This window comes from Conger conger, chromosome 2 (genome assembly GCF_963514075.1).
Source record: "Conger conger chromosome 2, fConCon1.1, whole genome shotgun sequence".
Lineage (NCBI taxonomy): Eukaryota > Metazoa > Chordata > Actinopteri > Anguilliformes > Congridae > Conger > Conger conger.
The window spans coordinates 11617365-11631479 of record NC_083761.1 but is presented as its reverse complement, the minus strand read 5'-3'; the positions used below and the strand labels follow the sequence as shown (position 1 = coordinate 11631479).

Below are 14115 nucleotides of genomic sequence, written 5' to 3'. Positions count from 1 at the left end.
CTAAATGCTTCCATCCCCGGTTTCGTTTCTCATTAAGTGAATCAGAGCGTGTTACCTTTCGGATTGACTCAAATTCAAAATAAACGAGCACAATAAAGGCTTAACTGGACTAAATAAATGTATATGCGGTGTAGTCGTCAGTCCAGAGGAACTGGAAGGAATAATTGTTTAGAGAGACAAGCTAAGGAAAAATCGTCTCGGCGTAGAACGCAGATATGCGCTGACAGGAGCTACACATTCGCACGGCGTAATTTGCCGAGACCCGAAACAAATAAACGCCATTTCCTTAGCAGTAAATGACAAGGCTTTTCCATCTATTAGAGCGCTCTCAAGATGCTTCAGAGAAGGAAAAAAAAAACGCTTGCTTGTGTGCAATTGCTTTATTTCAAGACGAAACAGCAACCTTTCGAGGAGTTCAAGTATCTCTATAATAGGCTGTTTCTGAAACGTGTGTTGGAGACGGGCTGTCACTGCAAACACGAGCACTGGCAGTGCAATTGAACTTAATGGGATTTCCCCTTATCAAGGAACTCCATTCTCCACGATCAGTATTCAAATGCTGACAATGTGAACTGGCGGCGCCCCATATACAATTATACATGGCACGCATAGGCCATATCCAAGATACCTGCATTCTCGGCGTACTGCATCTCTTACCACTAGTGCATTTGAACATGAATTGAAATCTTGTTACCTGGTACAGTAATGCACAGTGCTTTACATATTTTAACAGCCGGATTATTTATTTATTTCATTGATTGTGTGTGTGTGTATGTGTGTGTGTGTGTGTGTGTGTGTGTGTGTGTGTGTGTGTGTGTGTGAGTTGAAGTGTAAGGAGTGAGTATTTGATTATATTTGACAATGCCTTGTGAAATTGAGAAATTAGCCTGCTGACCCTCACACCTTGTGTCAAAACCTTAGGGCTTGACACTTTGAGAATGACATTCCAACACACTATATAAGTTGCCAAAATCTAAGACAAGATCGAAGCTTTGACCTTTTGCATGTTTACTAGCACCACAGAGTGTAACTTCATTATTTTGATTAGCAGTGATTTGCCTTCAGAGAGAGTAGATCAGAGTATTTGAGTACTTGAATAGACATACATATGTTCATTAGTGGCTATGGATGCTGTAATCTTCTTTGTTTTTACTTTTTAAAACATTATCATTGCCAGATTGAAGAGGACACTTGGCAGAAGTATTATCTGGAAGGAGTGGCCAATGAAATGTACACAGAGTATCTGTCCAGTGCCTTTGTGGGCCTTTCATTTCCAATGGTTTGTGAGTAAGTACACCCTGTGATCATTGATCATCTTCGTACTTTGTCCATTACTTTGCAATAAATGTAAATGTTTGCACATACAGTTTGCTCAACCAATTCTTGTGTTTGCACAAGGCTAGTTATTACTTTCACTGTTGTTTGAATTACTGTTGTTTACTAGTTTTTTACAAAATTTTAATCCAGACATTGTAAACATTTTTATGCCGCATTCTGACATCCAGAGAGTACTTATTGTCACGGATAATTTATCTGTGCTGCTCCTACCCTGCTCCCTCCTCATCTGGGTATGAACTTCTGCTCATAATTAGGTGATGGAGCTAGTGTGGGGAGTCCCCCATCTGGGATGAGTGTTATACTTATATAGGGTTTTGGTTACAGGGCGTTTCATGCATAAATACATACACGGGTGCACGGTTTAATGTGTGTTGTGTTTTCTTTCACAGGCTGTGCTATGTGAAGCTGAAGCTCCTGCTGATTGCCATTGAGTACAAGTCAGACCAAAGGGAAAGCAGGTGAGGATTTCTGCTCAAATGGGAAAGCATTCATTTCCATGGTTATTTTTCTCTCCGCCTTTATTTATTTCACACATTTCTTGACCATTATTTCATATTAACCCCATTTCATCGTAATAATATGCGTGCCTCTTCTTGCCAACCGTTCAAGCTGCAATTTGGTGCTGAGAGTCTTATCTCTCTGTTCTTGGTTTTGAGATGCATTCCGTATGAATTCCGTTGATTAAACATAGTAACCCTGCATTATGCGAAATCCTTTTTTTTTTTTTTTTTTAAGACATTGCAGCAATAGCGCTAATAAGTACAGGATGGTAGGAACTAAAATATTATATTCAAATCTGTCCAAACAGCTTCCGTCATTACCAGTAGCACATTTTAGTAGATGGATTTGTGATTCACTTTAGCAGATACCAAATTAACTTATTTATACCCAAACCTTTTCTATGACCAACAGATGACTAACCTCATGTAAAAGTAACATTCATAATCATAAGAACAGCATTCATAAAAAGGCCAGGGTGTACTCTGGGGCATATTGTGGCAAATTATTTTTAAAGTGGACAATATAAATACAGTCTGATTGGAACCATTCAGGTTTTCATTTGGAGAAGTATATGAATGTGAATGAGACACATTAATTTCTGTTAAACATCATGAACGCGTCTTATGAATGTCAATTAATGCTGATTAATTTTGTTGTTTGGTGCATAGCCTTATGTAGGCCTTCATGCCACATCTGTCCAGATTAATATCTGCATTCATTTAAGAACCGTTGATTAGTATGCTCATTTACGTGATCTAAGTGATTTCAATTGAGCAACAGTTGGCCTCAAGTGCCAGAAATGATTTTGGTCTGACCACTCAGGGCCTATGGTTTCTTAACACTGAACACAGACTACCCCAGTCATGCTATATGTTTAATTTATTTTAATTACAGTATTTATTGTTGCTTGGAACATACAACCAAAACATTTCTTTAGTTGTAGTGGCTATAATAAACCAAAAAGGTGTGCATATAACAAAGTAATTATTCATCATTGAAAGTTAAATTATCGAATTATCCTGCACTTGCATGAAATCAAATTATTTATTAACATAAGTAATATATAGCAGAAATTCATCAATACTTTTCTTTGAGAGTTTTATTTAATCTTAAGCATAATGTTTTTAAATCTTTTTTGTCTGCTTTTAACTTTCTTTTCAATGATTGTCTGCTTGAGGTAATATTATGTCTGAAAACCTTTTCAGTTATTAACGCATCTCGTAACTAGTGTCACTAATTTGAGTGTAATGCTGTTTACTGGTATTACTGAAAAAGGAAACCAAAAACTATGTATCTACTGTCAACTCGGTGAGGAAAATCGTGTTTGGTGAGGAAAATTCAACCCAGTGAGGAAAATTGTGGTTTTATGAGGGAAAACTCAACCCGGTCAGGGAACTCGTGTGTTACAAACAGTACGAACAGATGCCCTTAATTTATTGACACTCATTACGAAATGTCACCACGTATCTTTACGTTCTGAATTTCAAATGAATGTTTGATTCCAAATATGTTTCTTGTTGTTTGCAGAAACCGAAAGCGGTATGCCCTCAGCATTATCTTTCCTCCAAAGCGCAGCCCATCCCTCGCTACTTTAGATTCTGCAGCCTCTGCTCGCTCCCAAGGACTCCCCCCTTTCCCCTCCTTCAGAACGCCCGTTTTCTCTCACTATATTTCTGTTGTGACCGTCGTGCCTAATGCACTAACTTCTTTGCAGGCAAAGGGAGATAGCGTTGTTTTTATTGTGTCTTTGGTGCTGTTGGCGTAACCAGGCGTCTATGCCCCTCCATTTTGATGTTCCGCTCTGCTTTTCTCAAAACCCTTCTCATGTCTGTCCAGCATTTTTTTATTCATGAGTGTACGTCTTCTCCTAGAGTTTGTCAGTTGTTAATGTGCAACAATTTTTATGTTTGTACAAATAGTTTTGTCTTTTTTCTATTTCTCAAAACACATTACCTCATTCCTCATTCACTTGAGTTGATAAATTCAAATATTGTTGTCTTTCAAGTACCAAAACTCATGGGTTTAAATGTTATAATAGTTTGGTCCAGAAACTTTTTTTTCTTTTACCGAAAGCAAATAACTGTAATAAAGGTATAGTTATTTCGCAACATAAGGCAATATGTTTGCCTTAAAACATTTCACGTGTTCTTTTTTTATATTACGTTGTAATACTTTCTGTATTTATGTACTTTCAAACCACATTTTTCATGACATGGATTGGATGATATTACAATGACAAGGAAGCAATGTGTGTTCAGATAGACCTAGATTATTGCCCAAATTTTCTTCATTTCCAAGTTACATTTTACACAACAGAGCTTGCTATATATCCTATTCATTCCTGCTGTTCACCAAATCCTTGTTCCATCCGTGTGTATTTGTGTGAGCCACTCTTCCTCATTCTACACCTGAATGGCTGAGTAGATGTTCCTAAAGCGAGGTCACTTCCTGTCAGTTTGGTGTTTCACAATCCAACTGCAGAGAAGTTACTGCAAGTGTTAGCATCTACAGTATTTAGCTTGTGATGGTTGCTACCCTTCTTTTAAACATTGTCTTGCAACACGCTTGGTGACAGCATGCTTGACTGTGTGGTCATGTGAGAATGCGTACAGTGTCATATTCCCCACAATGTGAGGTTTTGAAGAAACATTGGTCAACTCTAAACCTGACCTAATGTTCTGTTCAAATGAAGGTCTCTCCTATTGCATGGTGTACTTTGCCTATTTGTTATTTGGGAAGCTTATTTGTGAAGCTATGAAAATCTCAGTTTTGGGGACCAGCATGTGTTGTTTTGCAGTGTTCTTTTTTTAAAGCATGCAGATTATATGACTGGTTTTCTTCTATCTTCATAACTTGACATGATCGCATACTGTACATTGTGCATTTTTATTTACAATAATGCCATTGCTGAGCCCAGAGGAAAGTGTAGAAATATTGATAGTATCTGCATCTGCATGTTATCTGTTATAGATCTATATGTGTGTGGGCTTGCTCTAGCGTGCCTTGTTATCTGTTACAGACATCTTTACCTGTGTGTGTGTGGGCTTGCCTTAGTTTGCCTTGCTTTCTATGACATGATTGCTGCATATCCAGAAAATTCACGCATGTTCCACAACCTGACCAGTCCATGAAGCTCTATGCAACTTTCATCTGGGCTCTTTGACTCTTTGACACTTACAGTTGCAGACGTGACCAGCTGTTTCGTTTGATAAGTGTCACGGTCTCCATGGATACTGTCATTGATGATTCCTTTTCGTAGGCAACCATTAATGAGCACTGTCTTGTCCTGTCTCAGTCTAATTAATGGGGAATGATACAGTGTTTCGCTATGGCCTTTCTGCATTGGGTTTTTATATCTTCAAACCGATTGGCTTGCAAATCCTTTCTGCTAGTTTTATAATAGAATGTTCAAAACTATCACTATCTTGTGTTGGTTTAACATTCTGATTCATGTAATTAATGTAAGATCGATATTTAATATTTATGATGCAGTTATTTAAAAAATATTTGCAAACACGTGCAGTCGTTAGCATACTGTGCATGTGCAAACATTTAAAAATGATTGTATCTTTGTAAAGAAAAAAAACAATGTTTTTTCCTTACCAAAACACACAATAAGTCTTCAGTCAAAGTAAGAAAAGAGACATTGAGGGAAAAGGGAAACCCTGTATACAGGGTGTTTGAAATGAGCGCCTGGAGTTTTTCCTGACTTAGAAGGAACTGTTCATTCCCTTGCATTTCATCAAGTACTAACATACTTTAAGGATCTGGGGACCAGACTAAAAGTTAAGCTCAACTCATCTGTTTGATTCAATTGTGTGTTTGAATGCTTCAAGCTAAACCCACTCCATAACAGCAATTTTAATTACTCCTCTCCGGGATAATTAAAATGAGGCTGAACCTGCTGTCGCGCATTTCGTTTGTTCATTATTGAAAACCCAGAACAGTTCTGCCGCGATGCAGTTGGAAGTCTACTAGTTTTCAGACCGGTAGTACACTGTACGTCCCGTTAGCGCTTCAGTCCAATTACCAACATGTCAAACCATATATTTGTGTGTACCATTCCTCTTGATTAGAGACTAGAGTGTGGATAGGGAAAGGGAAAAGGGAAATTCACGGGAGCTCTTTTCTTTTCAATCGAGCAGCACCCTGATCAACCCGGGAAACCATGTCAAGATGCAAGAAGGAACTCTGGGATTCTTTATCGCCAGTGACGCTAAAGAAGTAAAGAGGTACCTCCTTCCTTCTTCCCAAAGAGTGGAAATGCACAAAATAATCATTTAGCGGAATGACTTCACTGGGCTTTTTGTCTTGCTTCTGGTCTACTGCTTTGCTGCCTCTATGTCCAAAGGATTGTGCGTACTGTATAAATAAAAAACACTGGTGAAAAGTGCATTATGGTGTATGCCAACCGACACATTAGTGCACAGTGTTTGACAGAAAATGAACACTCAGACTTGACTTGTATTTTCGTAGATTGCGGCAGGAGGCCATTGCTTGAATGTGCTTGAAATAGAAGGATTTGTTCATCTGCAGACTAGTTTTTCCATGCAGAAAATCTATACACACATGCAAATGAATAATTAATTTTGGCAGATTTCATTAAGGTCGGATCTTTGGGCACTGATATTGTCAGAAGTAATCCAATTTGTGTAAATTGAGGCAATTGTCCATTTTTTTTTCTTTCTTTCTTCAGGGCATTTTTTTACTGCAAAGCGTGTCACGATGACATCACAGACCCCAAACGGATTAAAAAATGTGGCTGCAAGAGACGTAAGTACACATTCCTGTTCCCGCCTCACACTAAACCAGCATCTGTTTCATTTAGAGAGCCTAAGTGCACATACATTTACACATTTTAGAATAAAAATGCTGCCCAATTTAGGAAGACAAATGTTTTTATTTTATTTTAAAAGAAGTACATTTGCTTGGCAAATTTTTCAACTGGCAGGTACAGTGTGATATGTATCATTCTACGCAGGAATTGTTTTCAGTTTCAAATTTATATTCTGTGCAAGTCCCTGTATGATAAAAAAAATAACAAATTCTGGCTGTGACATTTGTTGCCCAAAAAAAAAAATCCCCAGTTTAAGTAAACAAAAATATAATGGCCAGGCCGTTAAAGCGATTGAGGGATAAGACAGGGTATTTCTCCTGAGAAACCGCAGGAGAGACGCGCGGTAACAGCGCTGAAACCACGGCACGGCTGTCGCGGCTCCTCAGAGGAGCGGGCCCGAGACAAAGCCGCGGCGCTCCGGCGTGTTAATGGCGGCGCGCGGAGCCGACGCAGAGCCGAAATGGCGTGATTAGCCAGGCTGAAGAAGGAGTCTGTCAGAGCCCGACGGCTCGCGTTTGAAGCAGGCGACGGTAATGCTCCCAGTCAGGTGGAAAAACAAAGGCGCGTCTCCGCTGTGCTATCCGCTTCCTGGAGCCGCAGAATCGCAGGGGCAGACACCCCAGTGGCCCTATTGCTGTAGCGATAATATCAACCGTGTGAGCGCACACTGCAAACGCTGCTGTAGTGTGGATTCACTGCTGTTCTGATCAAACGCTGCAGACTGGGCTGGCTGGTCGGACAGAAATATACTAAGCACTGCCAATTCTCACTATTCCTTTAGTGTGCAGTGTTATTAGGCAACTTTGAGCACAAATGAAAGAAATTATATAACATATGACTGCGTTTACTAGGAAACCAGCTGACACTGCCTGCTTCAAATATATGATCGGGTTCATTTTATTGAGGACTATGATGATATTATATTCTTCAAAACATATTACATATAACTATCCCTCTAGTTAGGCTGATGCCATTTTCTATTTTAAACTGTCATAACATTTTAGGAATTGGAACTGGATAATTAGGAATTATAACTATTTATTTCTTGTAAAAATGTATTAGAAGCCATTTTAACAGTACAGAATAATTCTGTAGTCATTCTGAACAGAGCTACCTTAACTTACCTTACCTTAACACAGGAATTTCACATTGTTAATGTCCTGACCTACATAGGCAGTTGTCCAAACCAGTTAAGCCCAGTATTAATAATTCAGTTTATGAAACTCAGGGCATCTGTAAAGGTCACATAATTACTTTAAGCAGCCTATTCATAAACAAACAGTTTCAGACAACCTGAAAACCATCTTTTTTAAAGGGATTTCCTTTCAATTATTTATCACGGATATTGTCATTCTAAACATTTTGTATGCTAAATGTTTCTTGAAGAAGGTTCAGCCTTCCACAACATGTGGAAAAACTAATCTAACAAAGACCTACAGTAAAGTGATCTGTTTTTTTGTTTATTTATTTATTAACCTACACTTTTATTGTAATGTGATGTTTAATTTGCTTTACTGATGTTAATTTTGTTTTGTTTTTTTTTCACTGAAGTTTCAACAGCTTGGCAAAATGGAGAGATGTGACAAGCCCATCAATGTTGTGAAAAGTTTATGTTTTTATAACCATTGACCTTTTTTTTGATGTTATTTTTTTCCTTGCTGCCTTGGAACACAAATCGTTATATTTAACCTCTCACTGATAGTGATAACTTGTGAGTAAAATCGGGCTCCCTTTCGCCCCCAGTGTAGTCCAACTGTCTTTCTCCAGCAGATAGTTCTTATCTATGTTGCATGTGACCAATGTAGCTACTGCATCCTTCCCACGCCTCTCATCCTTATGCTGCCCTCAGATCAAACAGAACACAGCAGAGAACAGATACAAACAGCATTTCACTACCGCTGAACGTGAATATCGATAAACCGTCCAAGTGCTAAATTTCAAACGACGGGCGTTCTTCCTTTGCAGCGTAAGGAGACTATATGTAAAATTGCCCATGAAACGTATATGCTCGAGCAAGTTAATTTTCCTATTCAGCCCCAAGTTTAAAATCATGTTACCGGTGCTCCTTGTGATTCCTAAACCCTAGAAATGCAGAGGAAAAGAATAAACGAAACTGGTGACAATTTAAAATGTCATACACGCAGATTGATATTGGTAGCATTAGTCACGGGTTTAAGGGAGCCCAAAGAGGGGGAAAGAAAGCGACTTGGGCAGTTTCAATTCATCTCCCTGCTGTCAGAACCCATTTTACACGCTGCTGTATTTCCAGAGAGCGGAAAGTGTTCTGTGGGAAGTTTTTCAAATTCTTAGGCTTAATGAAGAGCGTCGCCAAAACACAATCAAAACAATCTGGTCCCCAATTTTGCTCCAAGCCTCTCCCTGTCCTGGTATTTTGCATAGCTTCTTTCTTGTATATAGGATCATCAGAACTTGGCGAATTGAAATGACAATGTCCCCATTTCAATTCTCGACAGTAGCTGGGCCCTTTTTTTACTCCTTAGATTATCTCATACTGCTGAAGTAGTGTGGTTACAGTAACCTGCCACTAGATGTCCTCATAGTTCTTTTGTTTACATACGTGAATTATGAGCTAAAAGAAAACCTATTTGTGGGAATGCTATCAGCAGCCATTTTTATTTCATTAAACAAGAGAACAATTCTGCTTTTCCTAACCTAGTGTCTATATTTATTACAGGGCATGGCCCGACATTTAAGGAAATAAATTAATTGAATAATCTAATATAATTTATTTTGTACATACATTATTTTGTATGTGTACATGTGTTGCTATATCATAACTAGACATGTATTGCAAGAATCTTGGGTGCATCTCTACTGATGTACCCATCCGCATGGCAATGTACTTGTACTGGATTTCTTCAGTAAACTTTATAAATGGATAAAGTCCAATTTTTTGTCAGACACCCCTCAAGTTTTTTTTCACTTTTATTTAGGTGTGTGGTCAATTATTAACCAAATCTCAAAGATATACATGCAGATATTGAGTAGAGTTATATTTATTATCACCTTGATAATGTGAATGCATTTCAGTTTTATCTAAGCATATTAGAACATTTTGGGATCATAAGATCATGTTGAGCATTGATAATATGAATGTTTGGAATTAGTGTGTATTTAGTGGAAGGAAAATTATGCTGCTGGTAGCATTCTAAGTACGGGAACTTCCCACTAATGTTTGAGGATTCAGGGTCTCGTTGCGTGTTAAATCATTTCAGTCATGTGACATCATTCAGTCTTGTGTCTCATTCCCCTATGTGTTATCTCTGACTAGCATTACAACATCCTGTGCTGTTTCAGAATGTCCAATGAAAAATATATGCAGTAATGGAATCCAGCATGATCCTGAATATATATAATAATTCCACTGCTCTTGTGTGTGATTGCTCATACTGTTTCACCCCTGACAACAGCTGAAATGGTTCCTTATTAAGGGTCAAACCACTTTGCTGCATGCTAACGACTGCTAATTCTACAAAAAAAAAGAAAAAAAGATTATGCATGGTCTTGTACGAACAACAGTCCCTGAGGTCTTTGTTTTAGAGTCATGTCTTGTGCCCTTTTCCCTCCTGAGAAGGGAGCTTAAATTGGCCACTTAATTTGAGTTCATTTCCACAAATGAAATTCAAAAAGCCCCCTTTCCCCCAAAGATTGTATTTCTTTATAAAGTGCCAGACTCGATTACAGTCGCTTTGTGAATCGGCACCATGAGAGAGAATACCAGAGACTGTTCCTCCCTAGGCTCTGCGCTGTTTCACAAAAGTGTCCCCGTGTTTGGAGACGTAGCTGTCTCGTTTTGTCTCTGCTGCGCTGAAAACAAGTCACATAGCTCAGAAATACCAGGGAATCTGCTCCCTGCACAAACAGTTCTCTTATTTGGTGACTAACCCCTGGATTCATTCAAGGTTCATCCTTAACTTGACTTGTAAATGTGAGATGTTTGTTCATTTTTGCTGGTTGGAGAACTCTCAAAGCATTTTCAAAAAAAATTAAGAACACTTGTGCCCAGCTGTGAATCAATGTTAAATGCAAATGGAAAATTTAATTCAGAAGAATGTATCCTTAATGACTAATGTTTGAATCTTGGGAATAAAAACATATTGCTGAGGATAAATGGTGGTTGAATCCAGGATAAATAATCTGAGTCTACAAAATACACGCCTTTGTATACAAGAAAATACGCCTTATTAGCATATACTACATCTGGAAATTCTGTCAAGATTTATGATCTCATATGATAGAAATCAATATCAAATATTTGATATGCAGCATATAATGTGTACGTAAAAATGTTACATTTGTGCAACTAAACATCCATAATTTAGTCTTACTCACCATGATGACACATTAAACCATATTTGTAAGAAAGACATGTTAAAGTCAGGAGACACCTTTGTGAAACAACAGCAATATAGATCTCTTCAATCTTGATGCAATGCAGATTTGTCCTTCATTTTGTGTGAGCAAGTGTTCTCTGCTTCTGTTTCTAACAATGCATTACTTACACTTAGGCGGTTGCTGAAATTAGCAATACATAAACAAATGGACAAATACGAAGGGCTGAGAAATGAACACTGTGTTCTGAGAATGAGGACAAAGTGCGCTGCGGTTGGATTGAAATTGGGCCTGCGTGTAGAATGGGATGTGTAGTGCCATACCATGGACTGGGCTGCTTCTGCATGGTGGACACAGGTGTGCGACCCAGGAGGGCAGGAGTCAAAGGAGAGATCCTGACAATGGGGTGTGCTGCTGAAGACATCTCCCATCCATTCCCTGAATGTCCCCTCCCACTGTCATCTTTTGACCTCTTGACCTGTCGGTATTAACACGAATGGCCTTAGAACAGAGCTTGACCCTGGAGACCCGATTTAGTCTTATTATTTCAAGCCAAGTGGTGCAATGTCGATGAAGCTTTAATTATAAATCTTTACACATTAACAATGTTATAGTGTTATTATTTTCCAAGACCCTTGTTTTCGTACAGGTAACCTGCATATTTTGCTGTTCTGATAAACTATTGGGAATTTTCCATGGTACATTTTTAAATGTAGTATTGTTGTGTTTTTGCAATGGAAATGAATCCCTTGTTGTTAACAGGTTACAGGGTCCCCCCTGATATTTGACCTCTAAAATAAAAAGTAATTCTCCCAATCAGGGTCAAGCCTGCAAAAGCCCCCTTCTAAGGCCTGCACTTTTTCCCTGTATGAAGAACCTTCTCCGACCTCCCCGGTTCAGTTTGACCTTCTGCCATTAACCTGCTGCTTTTCCTCTCCTCTCATCCCAACTCCCCACCTATAGCCAAGATGTCCATCTACAAACGAATGCAACTGGCATGTTGTTTTGATTGCGGGCGCTCTGAGCGCGACTGCTCGTGCATGTCTGGCAGTGTGCATAGTAACGTGGACCCCCATCGGCGAGCCTACCCGCTCTCCTCTGTCTCTGTAAATGACCGCTCCACCAGTTTACGTGCCTGTAAGTTCCGACACCCAACACATGCCGTTTCCGCGTCTGTGACGTACTTTACGTGACGTCCTCCATGTGCCCTGTACTGTGAGCTCAACGTCCACAGGTTATATTCATTTGGCAGTTTTTCAAAGTGGCTTATTTAGCTGTGATTGTTTTTGTTGGTGTTATTTTTGGGGGATATTTTTATTTTGGTGCCAGTGGCGTGGCTTTGTGCTGCTTGTGTAGGTTTTAGATTTGGGCTGATGCATGCTCTGTCAGTGTAGTGTTGTGCTGGTGATGTTTGGTGTATAAAGTACTGTGTATCGCCTAATGTTTGATAAAAATGTTGTTCTGTATATGATATTCCTCTGAATGTTCTATTTATTTTTTCTTGTTTTGGTTTCCCGTAACTCTTTTGATGAATCGATTAAAATTTACTGGATTTGCTACCAGATTTATTTTGACATGTCAATGCGTTCTGTTTATGGATTTCCATCTAAGTCCTCTTTGAATGTTGTTGGGAATAGAAGATTTTAGGATGCCCACTGAAACAGTAAGTTACTCTGTTATTATTATTCTACCGTCTAATTTTCAAACAACATGCAAGTTTGAGTATAATTCAGTATATAATGCTATATTTGTTTTGTTGTCATTTTTGATGCTTGAAATTCAACAATACTCAGCTACCTTGTACCTAGCCAGTGAACATATTTGGAATATTGAGTAAGATTGCTAGATTTTTGTGGAATTGTGGGATAGTAGTGTTGTAAGAGATCTGATCGTTCACTGCTGAACCTGAGCATGTGTGTTAGGCCGCTTATGGGGATGCAGTACAGGTTTATAGTTTAGTTGTTTAAGGCTGCAGAAAATGTGTCAGCAGATCATTTGGTCAGGACTATGTCTGGTTTGACATCTCTTCCTCCAAGACAGTAGTCACTGTGTTGCCAATATTACTTTATTCATTAATAGTCAGGTATGTCAAGCAACTTTTACTCAGTTGCAATACAATGTTATGACTTTACATGATTTGCCTGGTGACTGTGTCTCTGAGAAGCTAAAGAAGGCTGTTATATGGTACAGGCCTACCTATTTACTGTAGACCTACACTATCCTGTGCCCAGTGCTGAAATAATACTGTTTGACCAATTATGGGAGGTTGCAGCTCATAGGTTTTAAACTCTTATAGTTATATTTTTTGCTTACTGATGCAGAGTATATTTTCTCTGAGAGACCTACTGGAAAGTAGTTAAATGAAACGCAGGCAGTTTTGTTTTTATGTAATAATGTCCTGTAAGCAGAGTCTATATTTCGCAAGAGCCAAATAAAAGGGTAATTTGCTGGAATTTTAAGTTTGAAGATATTTGCTATTCGTTTTACTGGGAAGATTCTTCCACAAGGTACAAAATCAAGATTGCAGATGCTGATGCAGACGCAATTATGCTATAATACTTTAGCATTACCTGCTGTATTTTCATTACTCCCGGTGCGGATGTAAAAGATAAGCCATTGTCTTACTCTTTGAGCTGTCATAGAGTGAGATCACAGGTGCTGTGTTCTTGCGTTTGGCATCTCAGGCCCATTTGAGAATCCAGCGCGTGTACGTTTTTTTTTTTTTTGTCTCCGGATCAAAATGTTGAGTCACAGACATCGAACGGTTGACTTATTCTTGTGGAAAAGCAGGTCTGTGGTTGTTTAGTTTTTTTTCCTTTATTTTTTTAAATCTCCATGGACATGGTACCCCCTACCACCCCCAGCTTTTCGGTGTTTGGGCCAGGGTCAGGTGGAAATGAGTATGGCGGTGGCTGGTGTAGGGAAGGAGCTGGAGATGTGAGTAAGGTAGTGTGTGGGGAAGGAGTGAGTAAGGGAGCAGCTCGGTGTGTGGGGAAGGAGCTGGAGGAGTGAGTAAGGGGGCAGCTCGGTGTGTGGGGAAGGAGTGAGTAAGGGGGCAGGTCGGTGTGTGGGGAAGGAGTGAGTAA

At 39.1% G+C, this 14115-nt stretch overlaps 1 protein-coding gene across 4 annotated transcripts in view; it reads left to right on the top strand.

The window, feature by feature from the left end:
• LOC133116402 (calcium-activated potassium channel subunit alpha-1) overlaps positions 1 to 14115 on the top strand; it is a 173852-nt gene that overhangs the window by 125045 nt on the left and 34692 nt on the right. For all 4 annotated transcript variants that reach the window (XM_061225913.1, XM_061225922.1, XM_061225896.1 and 1 more), the window contains exons 15-19: positions 1178 to 1287; positions 1728 to 1796; positions 5985 to 6071; positions 6536 to 6612; positions 11993 to 12166. In XM_061225913.1, coding sequence (XP_061081897.1) covers positions 1178 to 1287; positions 1728 to 1796; positions 5985 to 6071; positions 6536 to 6612; positions 11993 to 12166 — 517 coding nt within the window. The remainder of the gene's footprint in view (positions 1 to 1177; positions 1288 to 1727; positions 1797 to 5984; positions 6072 to 6535; positions 6613 to 11992; positions 12167 to 14115) is intronic.